The 16744-nt window shown below is 37.4% G+C and overlaps 1 protein-coding gene across 23 annotated transcripts in view; it reads right to left on the bottom strand.

The window, feature by feature from the left end:
- The window catches only part of RIMS2 (regulating synaptic membrane exocytosis 2), an 848125-nt gene that overhangs the window by 86338 nt on the left and 745043 nt on the right, over positions 1–16744 (bottom strand). For 13 of the 23 annotated variants that reach the window (XM_075063163.1, XM_075063164.1, XM_075063165.1 and 10 more), the window contains 2 exons: positions 10471–10506; positions 7209–7309 (listed from right to left, as the gene is read on the bottom strand). In XM_075063163.1, coding sequence (XP_074919264.1) covers positions 7209–7309; positions 10471–10506 — 137 coding nt within the window. The remainder of the gene's footprint in view (positions 1–7208; positions 7310–10470; positions 10507–16744) is intronic. The other 10 variants (XM_075063174.1, XM_075063172.1, XM_075063173.1 and 7 more) reach the window with 1 other exon arrangement.

The raw sequence follows: 16744 nt of genomic DNA, 5'->3' as shown, positions 1-16744 counted from the left end.
CGAATCAGATTAGTGCCACAGATACAACATAAATGCTTATCCCATAATTTGGATTTCAACAAGAAGAAAAACTAATGTTATTGATGGAAAAATAAACAACCATATTAGACTGAATTTTTATCCAAACACATTTGATTAATATTGTAAAAACTGATGATGGCCTTGGATATAATACATTAATGGAAGGAGAGAAATTTCCCAAACCATCATCATCATCATCTTGCCCTTGAAACTCAAATCTAAAACTCTGAAAAATGCTTCACCTCATATAAATCTTGAAAATTACATGTTTGGGTCCTTCCACATTGAACAAGATTTAGCAGAAAACAGATCTGCAATATCAGTACCTTGGTCCACAAACTTTACTGTTTATAATAAGTATTCTTGACTGGAAGTTTGCATGTCATAAGCGACACAAGAAAAAGGATTATTCTATTTCTAGAAGTATAATTTTTTGCTTTATTGATGTTATCACATGCCATTTATCATCAACCAATTAAAAGTCCTAATATATATCAAGAATCAAAACAGTTGTGTTGGGTACCTTTAGTGCTCGCAGACTTGATGGGGACATAGGAATTGCCACACTGGATCAGAGCCATGGTGCCACAGTACTATGCCTGACAGTGGGTAGCACCAGATATTTCACAGGAAGTTACAAGAAACCTTGTAATGGACAGTTACCAAACAGCCTACTCATGGGGAAAGTTCCTTCCTAATCCTAATTAGTGATTGGCTTATTTTCTGAAGCATAGGGGTTTATTATATCCCTTCTAAACATACTCCATACAATGTAACTGTGGATGTTCTCATTCATCTAAATATCTAATCTTATTATGAATCCTTCTAAAAATGTAACTTTCCTGTAGCTATGAGTTCCACAGGAAAATTAAGTGTTGTGTTATCAGTGTCAATTTTTTCCCCTCTCAGTTATTTTCAATGTACCACTGCTTGGCTCCATTTTAATTATTTAGCCCTTTCAATCTCAGGCCGTATACTTAGATGTTTACTCCTTAAGTTTGAAATTTTAAAAGGAGTCTAAGGACTTACATGTTTACATGGTGCCATAGTCTGCATCAACATCCGGGGCATTAACTGGTCCTTATGATCCTGCTGGAGTATATTAAAAGTTCCCTACTGTGTGTTTGAAATCGGAATTCATTAATAGGCACTAGGGAACATTCAGTGCTTGTCAGAGAGTCCATAAGGGCAAATTAGTGTGCAACATGCTGGTGCAGACTAAATATTTAAACCTCACTGGTGTGGTCTAGCACACCGTTTAGACAAGCCCCTAAGGGAGATACATTTCCAAACTGCATTGAATTCATTGGAATTTGGTGCCTAACTCCCTTAGGAGCCCTTAGGGTGACCAGATGTCCCAATTTTATAGGGATAGTCCCGATATTTGGGGCTTTTTTTTTTATATGGGCTCGTATTGCCCCCCACCCCCATCTTGATTTTTCACACTTGCTATGTGGTCACCCTAGATGTCCTTGAAAATCCCAACCTAAACTTTTAGGTTCTGTTTTGGATATTTCTAACTGGATCTAACAGTTAGAAATATCCAAAACAGAACCTGAAACTTTAGGCTGGGATTTTCAAGGACATCTAGGGTCTAACAGTTAGTCGGGAGCTGTGAGAGACAATTATAGATGCAAAGAGACAGAACCTCAGCTTGTGTAAATTTTCATTGCTCCATGGAAGAGCAGCTGAGGATCTGCCCCAGAATTCTTGACAGCCTGCAGGACTGAGCCCATACATCTGCAGAAGGTGCTACCAATGCCTGGAAGACAGGCCACAAACCACCAACTTTTGGCATGTGGTGACTGGAGCAAGGGTCTTAAACTACTCCTTTGATTGACAGGTTTCAGAATTGTAGCCGTCTTAGTCTGTATCAGCAAAAACAAGGAGGAGTACTTGTGGCACCTCAGAGACTAACAAATTTATTTAGGCATAAGCTTTTGTGTGCTAAGATGATGAATGGGTCTTATCCCACAAAAGCTTATGCCCAAATACATTTGTTAGTCTCTAAGGTGCCACAAGTACTCCTCATTGTGTTTCCTTTGATTGAGTGTTCCCGCTCCCCTCCAACTCTGGGGCTTAAAGGCAAAGAATGTGTTCAATACTCTAATGGTAGTTTCCATGGTTCTTATGGCTGCCATTTGTCAGATATGCAAAATATTGAACAACAAAGAGAGGTGACAAACTCTTCTCTAGTACAGCAGTTAATCAAATGTTTTAATAGATTGTAATGGATACAAATCAGAAGGGCAGCACAGACAAAAGCATCACTGAAGCAAATATCTCAAGCAGTGCACAAAAATAGATAAGAACGACATTTCCAGGGAGTGAGATGAAAGAATAAATTGTGGCAAGATTAGCAGCTAAAGAGAACCAATAATGTGCATGCGCCCTCAAAGGAAAGCATCTCCTACCGAATCACTAACTCCACCTCTTGAACACCTAGGTGTTCCAAGGAAGTATTTTGTCCACAATTAAACTTGGCTTGACCCAGTTACCATATAAGTTCTAATGGGATCACAAAGTAAATATGCTTAGCTTTTTTACTACCTTTCTCTCAAACCAAATACAGCACATTCCTGGTTATACATGTATTTTGCACACAATATTTGGCAATTGTGATACTTGGATTGTCATTATGGATTAAATGGAATTACAGTATCATACAAAACTGAATATATAGACGGTTTTTATTAAAATATTTATATCATCAATTTAAAAAAAGATTGTTCTCTATATTATGAATTTGAGTTCCATGAACACAAAGAATTTTTCCTCCTTTCTTTCCTCTTATTTTAAATCCAGCCTCTTCTTTCTCAATAATAACAAAGGTTTATTTTCTTTTGTTATAGAATGCCTCAATGGTCCCATCTTGACCTTTCCCTCTTCTCCATTTACCGTCTCTTCTACTGCTTCAAAACAGTATAGTCCTCTTCCTAGTTAACAAGTCCTTATGATAGAGTATACTTGATCTAGGAATACTCTAAGGGAAAATACCATAAATCACATAAGCATTGCAGAGATCTGGTATAGCCACTGGCTGTTATCTTGGAAGATAATTGTTGAAATACTTGTGTGGAACTGTGGTGCTGTTCCACAATACCAAAGTTCTTACTGAGCCACTGAGATCCCAAACCACCTTGGTGCAGATCCATCAGATTGCCAGTGGATGTCAGTGGTGGTAGTCAGTGGGGAGACATTCATTTGCTGGAGAAATACTGGGACTGCTAAGACTATAGTTAAGCTCCATGCAATTAAATCCCATCAATTACTCCCAGCATGTGAAATCCAGGTTAAAGTTGCTAGTGTAAAAGCATTTGCTCTACCTACAGCACAAATTTCATTAGATCCAAGAACGGTCAGGGCTGCTGGTTGTAGGTATATTGTCAGATATACCATAGTCTTTGCTTTTGAGGAATGATTTTATGGCTTTAAAGGCAGAAGCGGTGAATCAGACCTTCTCAGTTAGCTCCAGATCCAGAAGAGACTGTGTTCATCAAAATTCAATAGTAGTTCACAGGAAGGAGTGGGAGGTGTATCCCCCCTGCCATTATCCAAGAGAAATCAAGTTACTTTCCCAGTATATGCAAACCAGTATCTGAGGAGGGTGTGTATGTTATGTGTGTATGACAGACAGCATCCTACTCCAGGGGAGTGAGGAAACATAATGACTTGAAGGGCACAGGCCAGGGAAATAAGATCTCTGCCTACCCTGACCAGGGAACCAGAGGCAGTACAGAGCATGGTTACTCATATGTCTAATCCTTTTTGGAATCCTCCTTAGCATTTTACTTCAATACTATCTTGTGGTAGTAAGTTTCACAGTTTCAGGGTAACTACACTTGTATTTCCTCCTCCGTGGTTCCTCAAGGGCAACCACTTAAAGGTTTCCAGCTACCAGGCATCACTTCTCCTGGGCAGAGCCCCACCTCTCACTCCCTTCTGGAGTGGGGATTTTAAGTCTGCACAGCTCCCTATCTTACACTGTGACATCCCCAGCCAGCTGGTCTGCCTAGAAAGTCAGCTCCTGTGCTTTGATTTCTTTCTCAGGGCTATGACCAATGTATTGCCAGCAGTTACAGGTTACCACAGGAGCTCCTTCTGAGCAAGCACATTTATTCTTAAGGAAAAAGTGTTAGAGGGAAAGCATATAAAATAATAAAAGACCCTACATGCCTGCTGAAAAGCATGCCAGAGATAACCCTTAACTCTAACATAAGGCTGCAACAACACTGGATAGATAGATAGATAGAGTCCGCACTAACACCAGCTAAAAGAAAATTTTATATAGAAAAGTCAAAAAGTCAACTTCATACTGAAGCCAACAGCTAAGATCCCTGGGGTTAGGAAAAATCTTCTTCCAGAGACATATTATGGCACAATTATCTATTTGGGGGGGCAGGGTTGTAGCTTCCTCTGAAGCATCTGGTACTGGTCAGAGACAGAACAATACTAGATAGACCATTGGGCTAATCCAATATGGCTAGTCCTGTTGTTGTTGGTACACCTTTCCACTTCCTTAGCAATGATAATTGGAGGGTTATTTTACCCCAGCAAATAGTAATTATGTTTATTTCCACCAAAAGAAAAAAAATAGAACTGAGATACAACAGAATATTCCACCTGCTATACTCCTCTTGCATGCCATCTTCAGCTTAGTTAAAGAAACTTGTTCTCAGGTGAGAGGTTGCAGTAAACAAATTGTCTTCCCAAGAAAATGGCACACTTGACCTTATGCTAGTTGACAAATTTAGAAAATCAAAGCCACTTGCAATAGCTATAGACCAGGAGTTTTCAGTTAGTATCTGACATACCCAGATCAGTTCATTAACATAAAAGATACTTCGTAAAAACCAGGTATACTATATGTATTTATTAATTTTCCTCTCTCTATGTAATATTAATATTTAATTAAGAAAAACTGGACCAACCGGGAAATGGTGAGAAAGTGAAGACTGAACTCTTTTGGTATGACTTTATGAGATCTTAGGGATTCTATTGATGCACACTCAGTGAAGTTTGTGAATGTGCCACTGCCTGTCTTCCTGGGCTAACTGGTAAGGCAAATCATTCCCTTTCCAATGGTAAAAAGTGGAGCCTGGCAGGGAAATAAATCTGACAGTATATTTCTAGAGACAGTTTTCATAATTAAGAAGTGATTATTTTCAAAAATCAATCCTATATCAGACTTCCCATCCTCAATGCAGGAGGATAATGGTGAAGATAAACTCATACAGGGGTAGACAGCACAAATGATGAGGCACAGAGAGACTGCAGGGTCAAGGGGAGGAAGTGTTTCTTTGGAACTACTGTGTTCTATATGGTTTCCTCTGAAAAACACTTTTGAGGGCCTAATGATGCACCTTTCTGCACATGTAGTCCCAATGCTGTCTTATGCAGTCAGGAACTACACAGTGACTAAAGGGGACGGAATCAAACAGTGAGGAAGCAACTGAATTGGCTGAATAACTGCAGATCTATTTATATATTCACAATCCTTATACGGTACATAGAATCATAGCAGTTATTTATGGGAAAGTCTGGTTACAACACCAAGTCCATTCCTGTACAAGAAAAGATAATGCCCTTCAAGAAAGGATATAACTGATAAATGTAAGAGTTATGGTTCCATATAAAATAAACATGAAAACATTTCCTGACCCAAGCCCCCTTATAAATGTTATTACATTACATATTAAGTACTGTGAGTGAACCCATCCTTTAAGTCATACAATACATCTACAGGTCTAAATGTTCAGAGCATAACAATATAGTGTGCCCTTTGTTCCAATGAATTCTAAATCTTTTCAGTAACAGACTCTTCCATTTTGTCTAGGACTTCTCATGAGGCCTTCATGTAATACTCCCACAATATCATGTACATTTTTTACTACAAGGAATTACATTATTAGAAAGCAATTAAATAAATTAACCTGAACTGTCTACAAAACTAATAGCACTTAATACAATTAATGGCTTCATTTTCATATATTAAATAACGTAGTTTTACTTTATCTTCCCCATTGAGCAATGAACCATACAATTAACATACAGCATTTGCCACAGAGTTCTTCTCCTCAGTAAGATTTTATGGCTAAGAAGTCTTATGTTTACCATTTACAGTCTCAAATCGATTTTTCAGGTCTCAGCAAGGTCACTTAATTATTTTGTGGAATTATATAATGGAATTTTAAAATAATCAAGGTATTTTCAATTCAATTAATATATAATAGGTGACATGACCCAGTCCCAGATAACAAGAAATTTGGATCATAAATTTAGAACTGCATTGCTACATGGCCAACCTGATTACTTGCAAATTGCCACAATTAAGTTGGAATCTTGTGTACTCATTTGACTGGGAAGGTTATCTATCCAATGGCTAAACTTTCACTACCAGAATAAATAAAAAACTATTATGTCTGTGCTTCAGAAGTCTTTAGAAGGCCAAGAAAACAATTAAAAAAAAACAGTTTGGAGGGTTATATGATTATTTGCTCAATAGCGTGGAATCCTGGCACAAGTTTTAGAGGATCTCATTCTGAGTTAGGACTCTAGGTACTTCCTGAGGCCTTGTCTACACTATAAGGGAAATTCAACCTAAGCTATGCAATTTCAGTTACATGAATAGCAAGGATCTACTTACCACGGGGTCCACACTACGCGATGTCAACAGGAGATGCTCTCCTGTCAACTCCCCCTACTCTTATCGATCCGGTGGAGTACAGGAGTCGACAGGAGAGTGATCTGCAGCTGATTTAGTGGGTCTTCACTAGACCTGCTAAATCGACTGCTGATGCATCGATCGCTGCTCCTTGATCCCCTGGTAAGTGTAGACAAGCCCTGAATCTATTGCTCACTCTTTATGTTTTCTAAACTTGGATCTTAATTGCTCATTCCACTGGACAACTAAATGATCATTTCTCACTTTTTCAAGCAGATGAACACTACATTTGATCAATTAACTCCTATATCTTAAACTTCAGTAATCAAGAATGTTTTATATTAGAGAGGTTTGTATGGTTGCTACACTTATTTTATTAACTTTGCAACAGACATGCAAGAACCCCTTAGTGAAACAAAAAAGCCCACCCTGTGCAAGCTTCATTTGTCTACATCACCCTAAAAGGATATCAAATGTTTCAGATTAGCATATTTTGCTGCTTTTCAAAACAAAACTCCCTTGCCTTAGAATGATAATCTTGCTCCAGCCTGGAGTCTGATCCTGCTGCCTGTTTGTACTTGCTTATTTTCATTTGACGATTTCTTTCTTCTACATCCATACCACCTGTCAAACAAACATAAATAATCAATTAATTTTCAATCCTGAGTTTAAAGTGGGCTCATATAATTTCTAACAGAAGGGATACAATCTGACTTTTGCTTAAATTACTGTATCTGTATCTCCAGGTAAATTTAAAACATTTCAAAATGATCCTTTTGTGGAAAACCTGGGATACAAGCCATAATTGCAAGAAATAGTAGTAAAGAATAAAGTATTTTAACAGTACCTTGGCAAGTATTTTATTCTCCACAGTTAATATTAAGAAAACTTTCAAATTAGGAGAGAATGTAAATGGAATAGAATGTCTCACTGAATAATTTATTGCTGCTACAGGAGAAATCAAGACTTTTATTTAAAGAAAATAAACATTAATGCAAAGGCAACATATTTATTTCCAAAAGGAGATATTGATCTTGTGATATGTTCTATTATGGTGATTTTAGCTCTTTTATATGAAATGACTGATTTTAGTTTCTATCAGTAGATAAGGATCATTGGAAATAGTCTGATTGATTGGCATAACTTTGATTTACCATAATTTAATATGTTTGTAAAAAATGTTTAAAATAATTTTGGAAAGAAATGTTAACAAGCTGCCCAGTGGTGTTGCTGTATCACTCTGTAATGACATTCAGCTTCAAGAATGATTTCAGGATTTCATTCTTCCTGGACTACAGGAGACTAAGCACATAATTAGCCTCAGTCTGGGGAAAGGATGCTTGCTATGTCGTTCAGGCAGCAGCCCTTTTCAGCCAACCTGCAGTGGCTGAAAGTACTAACAGTGCCAAAAGAAAGTAACAAAACAAATGCATGAGAGAGAACACCAGAGGTGGAAGGTAGCAGCCCCCCTAAAAAATGGTGGGCAAATGTCCAAGCAAAAAGGGCATCTCTCTAATCAAGCAAAATATAGATATGTACTGTGTACATAAATGGTCTGATTCTCCTCCCACTTATTCTGATGTAAATCAGGAGTAACTCCATTGCAGTCAATGGAGTTACACCAATGTAAACAAAAAGAAGGGAGTGGAGAATCAGGCCCAAAGTTCCTAGCTGAAGCAATGTAACTAATAGCATTACTTTTCATACAGTATTGTGGCTAAGTCACATTAGTTTTGACTGACAAACTTCACATACTGTACATTTTTCCAAGGAAGATGAAGATTTGCAAAGGAAAATTTCATTTCTGAATGGAAGCTGCTGTGCATTCAGCATTGTTGAAAATCTGCCCATTTATTTAGGCACCTAAATATAGGATTGAGGGGAACCTAACTTTATTTCCCCCATACCATTGAGTCTTAAGGAGAAATCTAAGTGGCAAAACAGGTCCATGTGCAGGCCCTTTGAACTATGCTTTGAATATCCTCTAGCAATAGTTCTACTGATGCCACTACTTGGTGCAAGAGAAGCCTGTTGACTACAAAAGCTGCAACTCTTAACCGGAAATTGTGGGTGAGGAAGGGTGTGAAAAATAAAAAATAAATGTGATGTCCTATCAGCCGCATGCCTTTACAGTCTCTGCTTTTCCTTAAAAAAATCTAAAATAACCTAAATGAAAACAGCAAATCCCAAATACTAATTCTTGGAATGAAAATCAATGAGGGAAATGAATGAACAAGAAAAAAATGCAGGGACAGAGGCAGCTAATAATAAAGCATACAGTGAAAAACCCTAAAGCAAGATATCCCACAACATTTAAATCAGCTACTATATAAACTTGAACCAGTAGTTGGCAACCACCAAAGGACCACACTGACTCTTCGGTAATTTTCTATTTAATTAAAGTGCTTTTGATTTTGAAATTTATTTTTCAATAATTATTTTATTTCCTACTTTGAAAAGGGAGATGCAAGTGCTCTGATTAATAGATTGAAAGCTAGTTGAATTTCTTGGTAGCTTCTAAAAAGCACAGCTAAAATGCATCCTCACTTGGAATATTTTTCTTCTTTTGAATGACAGAATTAACACACCAGAGTCACTAAAGATGAATGAAAATACTCCAACCCCTAGTTAGAAAAAATAAATTTCCATGAAAACAGAATATTTTGCAGATTAATCCATACTTTTTTTTGGTGTTTTTAATGAAAAGAGAAAGAGATTAAGGGTAAAATATTAGAATTTTGGTTTTGCCCTATTATGAAATCATCATTTCTGTTAAACTTGGAAGAGTCCACATTCTGTCATTTTTGCCATGAAAAGCTGAGGAAATTGTAAGAAATGGAGAAATATTACCTCCTGTATATAGAAAATCTCACAAATATTTGTGAGAATGTCTGTTTATATATGAACACGTGGCAAAGTGAAAGCTGATACTTTGCTCAGCTCCAGTTCTACCCCTCTCTACTTTAATACAGGTCTTGAACCTATAGCAAATATCAGCCATGTGCAGAGGCCCTGCTCAAGGTCCTGTACACCATTTAAGCCCTTTACTACAGTGACAGAAGAACCTCTTCTGTTGCTGCAGCACATGCAGTAGTGCAGCTGCAACTCCGTTGCTGTAGTGTTTCTAGTGTAGACATGTCCATATATCGCACCTTCTACAGAATCTCTGAGGTGAATGTCATTCCTAAACTACCTGAATAAGATTATCAATATAAACATATGTAAAAGGTTATTGTTTTATTTTATATTTATATTTAGCCCAATTTTTAGACTCACAGTTGATTTAATTATGCTGGGATACTTTCTATTTATTGCAGAAAGAACTTTACAGACCGACATTGTTTATAGATCCTCCCTTAAGTTTTAGCATTATTGTTGAATTTTTGAATTCCTTCCTCCAAGAAATCTTCAGTCCTACTAGTAAATCAATGAAAACTCTACAACTCCTATTTACACTGCCCCCTATGTGATTTATATCTAATTTATTCCAAGCCCAACTGTTTATAGAGTCAGATTTTTGCATGCAAGGAGATAAAAGCTCATTCAACTATATTTGGAGTGAGTCAGTGTGAATGTAATTGCCTATTAAGCTCAAACAGAAGTTTCATTCTCTAGGGAAAGCCCAAAATGTATTTCCTGGGTTATGTTTTCTACTCCTAATTTTGTATTCATCAAAGGAAATACAATACTGTATACCAGCTGTATAATACACATTCTGGCTAAATACTGTAGTTGTACGTCGTCTAAGGCAAACACACTATGAGATTTTTAATAAGCTGCCCTACCTGCATTCCCATTCTCTGGATCTGCTTTCTTTTCTTCTATAAACAAATGAAAGTAATGCGTAAACCAAAAACAAAAGGAGAGAAAGAATGCAGAAAATAATAATAAAAGTAATAGAAATCATGTATTAAAGGAGTAAAATCCATCAAATTCATTTGAATTCATGACTTTTGTCAACCAATCAAGTAAAGTGCGCTACACTCAGAAGGTTATTCACTGCATATTAGCATGTACATTTTTGCACCCTTATTAGAGATTTACTGGAGGGAACCCATGGGTATTTATGCACTTCCAGTCTCATTAACACAGTCCATACAAAAGACAGCAAGGCAGGTGTCAAACACAGTTAGCCTATGGTTCTCATGAATAGTATGTCATGTAAAGAAAAGCCAAAAACATACTTGTGCTATATGTTTTATGAAGCATATACAGGATTCAGCCAAGTGGTTCAAGCAGGAATATTAAATGTCTCATTTCCCCCCTAGTAACTACTTTAAAACTTTCTTTAGATAACCAATTCTTGTAGCTCCCACAGGTCACCAGATCTAATGACAATGCTACTGTAGTTTTGTCTTCAAGCTGGGGTATGATGAAAAATAAAACAAAGGGTAATAAAGGCAGTAAACAGCCCTCAGTTTTTGCACATAATTCCTACTGACTGATGTCAGCAGACATTTTGAATGCAGATCAAGGGCTGTATATGGACCTAAGTGTTTCTCTGGAAACAGGAAATGAAAATGAACTGAATCCCTATCCAAAAAGTTTGCCAGGACATACACTATACTTTGAAATCTAAGTTTGGCAATTAATGTATAAGCATTCAGTGTAAAAAGGAAATTTACTTTTAATTAGAATTAGAAGTATATTTATTTTTCAACTCAGATTCTCTCTTTCTTATCATAAGTCATAATCAGATTAATTAAAAACAAAACTAAACCAAAACCAACCAAACAAAAATCACTGAAATGTTGATGGAACAAAAAACTCCTGCAGGTCACAAATCCAAAATGGTATCATTCAAATGATTAAACCTTTTTTTTCAGAATTGCTGCTTATTAGAGGGGCGTTTCCACGTTATCATTATTTATAGTGCACAGAATATATATTATTTATATTTCTCCATCCTAGTGGAATAATACAAAGGATAAATTTTAAATAAATATCATAAATCTGACAATCTACAATTTGTAGTTAGCTACCAAAGGAAAGTGTCAAATTGTGCCTAAGGAACAACTCAAAGCAGTGTCAGGGTATTGTGCATCATACAAATATAGGCTCTTGGAATGCAGGGAAGGCATGGATTGTACATCATCCTTTGATGCAGCACAGCTTTCATTCACCTTCCTGTGGGGAACCAGCTCTCCTGGTCAATGTGGAGGGGAACATGGCAAGCCATTATTCTACCCCCTCTCTGTTCACTTGGGAAAGTCACTATTCTGTAAGGTATATTAATATGCTTGGTCCCTGTGTATAGGTGCAGGCCTCCTATTCAGCCTCGTGCTATACATCTCCTATCCTGTACCTTTATCCTATCCAGCCTTGTGCTCTCATATACAGTAGGTCTTCATATAACCTACAACATGAATGGTATTAGAGAGACAAGGTGGGTGAGGTAATATTTTTTATTGGACCAACTTCTGTTTGTGGGAGAGACAAGCTTTCAAGCTACACAGTATTCTTTTTAGAAGTACTTCCAATAAAAGATATTACCCCACTCACCCTTGTCTCTCTAATATGCTGGGTCTGACACAGCTACAACAACACTGAATGCAACATCATTTGGTGGTAAGTAATGGTAATTAGATATTTAGAAACAGATTATTTTTGCCGTTACATTTATTTGTATGATCTTGCCTTCTGTTTTGGTATGTTGGCCCTGGCGAACTCATTTCATCTTCTTAATTAAACAAATTGCTAAACCTTTTGAGTTTTCTCTACATCTATGTTTTCCTATATGCCGCTTGGACTCATCAAGATGATGGCTAGAATACAATACTTTCTCTCATTACTTTCTCAAAAGCATAGCTATACTTTCTGCCGTCTAAAAACAATTGTATACAAGGAATTATTGTAATTGGTTCAATCTAAAGTTTGTGAGAGTTAAGAGGCATCCATCATGATAATACCCTTGATTTGGGGCACAGATTATGATTAAAGATGTTCTAAATTATTTTCATATAAATATTGAGAAGAAATCTCTGTTCGGTCTGCAACAGGATCTAAAAATATGGAAATCTATTTCTGCTATGATGTAGGATAAACTTATTATTTTCCTCATATGCTGAGATGTTTTGAAGGACATATTTTTCCAACTGCCTAAGTTACAAGATTTTTCTGCAGTACATCTTTATATGAGTATGTGGTTGCTAAAAAGAAGGGAGCTTGAAAGGGGCCTGATATTTATTTAGAAAGTGTTCAACAGCAGTCCAGTGACAATCAGCCATTTTAAATTGTCTCAAATTGGATACCTTACATTTGAGGAACCCCAAATCATTAGTCATTTCTGAAAATTCTGGCTCACAGCTCTTCTGGTTGTATTATCTTTCTGCCCTTCGGTGTGTGAGGCTGGTCAGGAGCTGGTCTCAATTACTTCAATAAACTACACCAGTATATGTTAGCTGGGAATCTGACCACCATTCTTAATAAGCTCAAGAAAATTCCTTGAAGATCAATTAAGTGTTTTAAAAATGGAGTGACTTATTCTATGTGTATATTTGGTAAGAAAATAAGACTAGTTGAGCCTTAATTTGAAATATGACCTATAAGCACAGCTTACATATTTACAGCAATGCTGCAAGAGAAGCAATCAAATAAGCTTGCATATTTCAGTCTTTATGATTACTTAATTAGGCTTTTCTTTCCTTTCTATATCCTTCATATTAACCTGGGGTAGGCAAGCTGCGGCATGTGAGCTGATTTTCAGTGGCACTCACACTGCCCAGGTCCTGGCCACCGCTCTCGGGGGGCTCTGCATTTTAATTTAATTTCAAATGAAGCTTCTTAAACATTTTTTAAAACCTTATTTACTTTACATACAACAATAGTTTAGTTATATATTATAGACTTATAGAAAGAGACCTTCCAAAAACGTTAAAATGTATGACTGGCACGCAAAACCTTAAATTCGAGTGAATTAATGAAGACTCGGCACACCACTTGCAAAAAGTTGCCGACCCCTGTATTAACCAATATTTCTCCTTTTCTACTTTTCTGTGTCTTGAATTAACCTTGATATATAGATGGAAATCCTGATATTGTATCCTGTGTATGACCAGCTGAACTGAATAAAGTATTGAACTCTAACTGCATCAAAGTTATCCAGTTTGTCTGGGAAAAAAACAATACACTTCACATAAGTGGATTTCTGTACATTGCAGAAATGATCTGTGTTGGGCTGCAGCTAGATTAGACTATAGGTGTGTATATCTGTGTTTCTCTTTCAAGATTCACAGAATCCTCACTTTGCTACAAAACAGAATAGCCCCTATATTTGACCCTTGTAATCATAATGATCCATAAGCCTGCATACAATAGTTAATCACTGCATATGTTCCCCACAACTAGTCCTACAGAAAGAGGGGAAGAGTCAATGGAGATAACAACATCAAATATGACCCCCGGGGAGGATACAGGATGGGTTGCAGAGGACTGCAAGGGAGAATAGCAATCAAGAGGATTTGCAGCCAAGGGGAACAGGGGATAGACAGGAGAATTACACCATCACCAGGAAAAGGCAGGTCTATGTGATTGAGGACTCCTTACTGAGAAGAATAGACCTGTAAAAAGAGCTGATCCAGAGAACAGAAGGGTGTACTGTCTGCCGGATGCTAAGATAAGGGATGTGGACCTGAGGCTGAAGAGGATCTTAATGGAAGTGGGAAAGAATCCACTGATTGTCCTTCATGTAGGAACAAATGATATGGCTAGATTCTTACTGGAACGTATCATGGGAGACTATACCAGGCTGGGGAAGACGCTTAAGGAAACCGAGGCTCAGGTGATTTTCAGTGGGATTCTGCCTGTTCCTAGAGAAAGGCAACAAAAGTGTGATAAGATTATGATGATCAACAGATGGCTCAGGCACTGGCGCTATAAGGAGGGCTTTGTAATATATGGCCATTGGGAGGCATTCATAGACAGAGGACTGTTCTCTCGGGATGGACTTCACCTGAGTTGGGAGAGAAATAGACTTTTGGAGACTGGCACAATTGATTAAGAGAGCTTTAAACTAGGAACTTGGGGGAGATAGTTGGGAGATGTCCAGGTAATCGCCACAACGAATTTTAACACTGAGAGGGAAGAAAACGAAGGAGGAAAGGATACAGCCGTGGGTAGGAGAATGGACATAAGGAGGAAAAGTAGTGTAGATACCAGTCTAATAGGTGATACTGGCAGTAGAATGTCTATGCCTAATCGGGTAAAGAATGTGAGCGAAGCCAAACAGCAAAAATTAAGATGTTTGTACATCAATGCAAGGAACCTAGGAAACAAAATGGAGAAACTAGAGTTACTTGTGCAGGAAGAGAAACTAGATATTATAGGGATAACAGAAACATGGTGGAATAGTAGTCATGACTGGAGTACAGGTATTGAAGGGTATGTGCTGTTTAGGCAAAGGTGGTAGAGTAGCATTGTATATTAATTATGAGTTAGACTGTAAAGAAATAAGAAGTGATGGAATGATAAGACAGAATCTGTTTGGGCAAAAATTATATTGGGGAAGAAAGCTACTAGAGCCTCCCCTCAGATAGTGCTTGGGGTGTGCTATAGACCACTGGGATCTGATCTGGATATGGGTAGAGACCTATTTAATGTTTTTAATGAAGTAAGTACTAATGGGAGTTGTGTGATCATTGGAGACTTTAACTTCCCAGATATAGACTGGAGAACAAGTGCTAGTAACAATAATAAGGCTCAGATTAACTCCACCCAGTAACCTTTCCCCTCCGCCGATCTCACAGTCACCTTTACGTCGCTGTATGACTAGGTATCGTTTAGTCTCCTACCAGTTTCCTTAAATGACATCCCCTTTCAATTTTATAGTGAATCGCCCATCTTAATTCCAATTTCAACTTAATATCCCATGTGGCATCGTTACAAATGCCCTTACTGAAATTAGATGCGTAAATTAGAGAAAAAAAAAAATTCCACTGCCGATTCTCCTTGGTCTAAAGTTTTTTACTTCTTCGAAAGAGCGAGATCAGGTTGGTTTGGGCACAAGCTACCGTTTGTAAAACCTTGTTTGTATTTTGTCCCAAATATTGCCTTACCTCATGTCCTAAGACTACTCTTCTCTTCAATTTTTTCTCCAAGGGACCTTTAATTTTCTACGGATGTCAACTAACAGGCCTGTTAGTTACCTGGATTCATTTTTTTTCTCCTTTCTTAAAAACAGAACTAGTTGAGCAATTTCTCCCCCAGTCATACAGTACACATCCTAAGTTGACAGTTCATTTAAAATTCTTGCTAATGAGTTTGCAATTTATGTGCCAGTTCCTTTAATATTCTGGTATGATAAGATTATCTGGCCCCTGATTAGTCCCATAAGCTGTTCGAGTTTGGCTTCTACCTTGGATATGGTAATATCTACCTCCATACCTCATTCCATTGTTCTTTCTACATTATCCTTAAAGCTCCTCATAAAGACTGAGGCCAATATTTGTTAGATATATGGCATGCGCAGATTCCTTAGTGTTTAGCGTCCCACTTCTTCTTTCTTTGTTTGTCTTCTTATGTATATGGCTATAGAACCTTTTACTTTGGTTTAATTCCTTGCAAGGTCCAATACTCCATGGCTTTGGCCTTTCTCTTTTATCCACAATGTTCTGACCTCAATCAGATAGTTTCCTTGCTGATCCCTCCATTTTCCGTCCTTTAGGCTTTCTGCTTTCTTAATTCCTCTCTGAATGCTTGCCTTCATCTGTCTATGATTTTTTCCCTTCTTGGGATGCAGGCTTCTGATAGTTTCTGAACTTTGACTTGAAGTAATCCGGCCTTCTCCACCCTTTAGATCCACAAGTTCTTAAATCCAATCACTCCCTACATAATTCTTTTTTTTTTGTTAGCCCTTTGAAATAAAAAACCCTAGTCACAGATCTCTTTTTTATGCTTCCATTAGTTGAATGAATTAGCTCATGATCACTCAACCAAGTTGTCCCTACAACATTTCTTTTTATGAGTCTCACTACTCACCAAACAAATCTAAAATGAATCCCCTCTTGTTGGTTCAGCAACTACTTGGTTAAGGAATCCATCAGCTATCACATCCAGGAAATT

This window comes from Chelonoidis abingdonii, chromosome 2 (assembly GCF_003597395.2).
Source record: "Chelonoidis abingdonii isolate Lonesome George chromosome 2, CheloAbing_2.0, whole genome shotgun sequence".
NCBI classification, from domain to species: Eukaryota; Metazoa; Chordata; order Testudines; family Testudinidae; genus Chelonoidis; species Chelonoidis abingdonii.
This window is presented reverse-complemented; position numbering and strand designations above follow the sequence as displayed.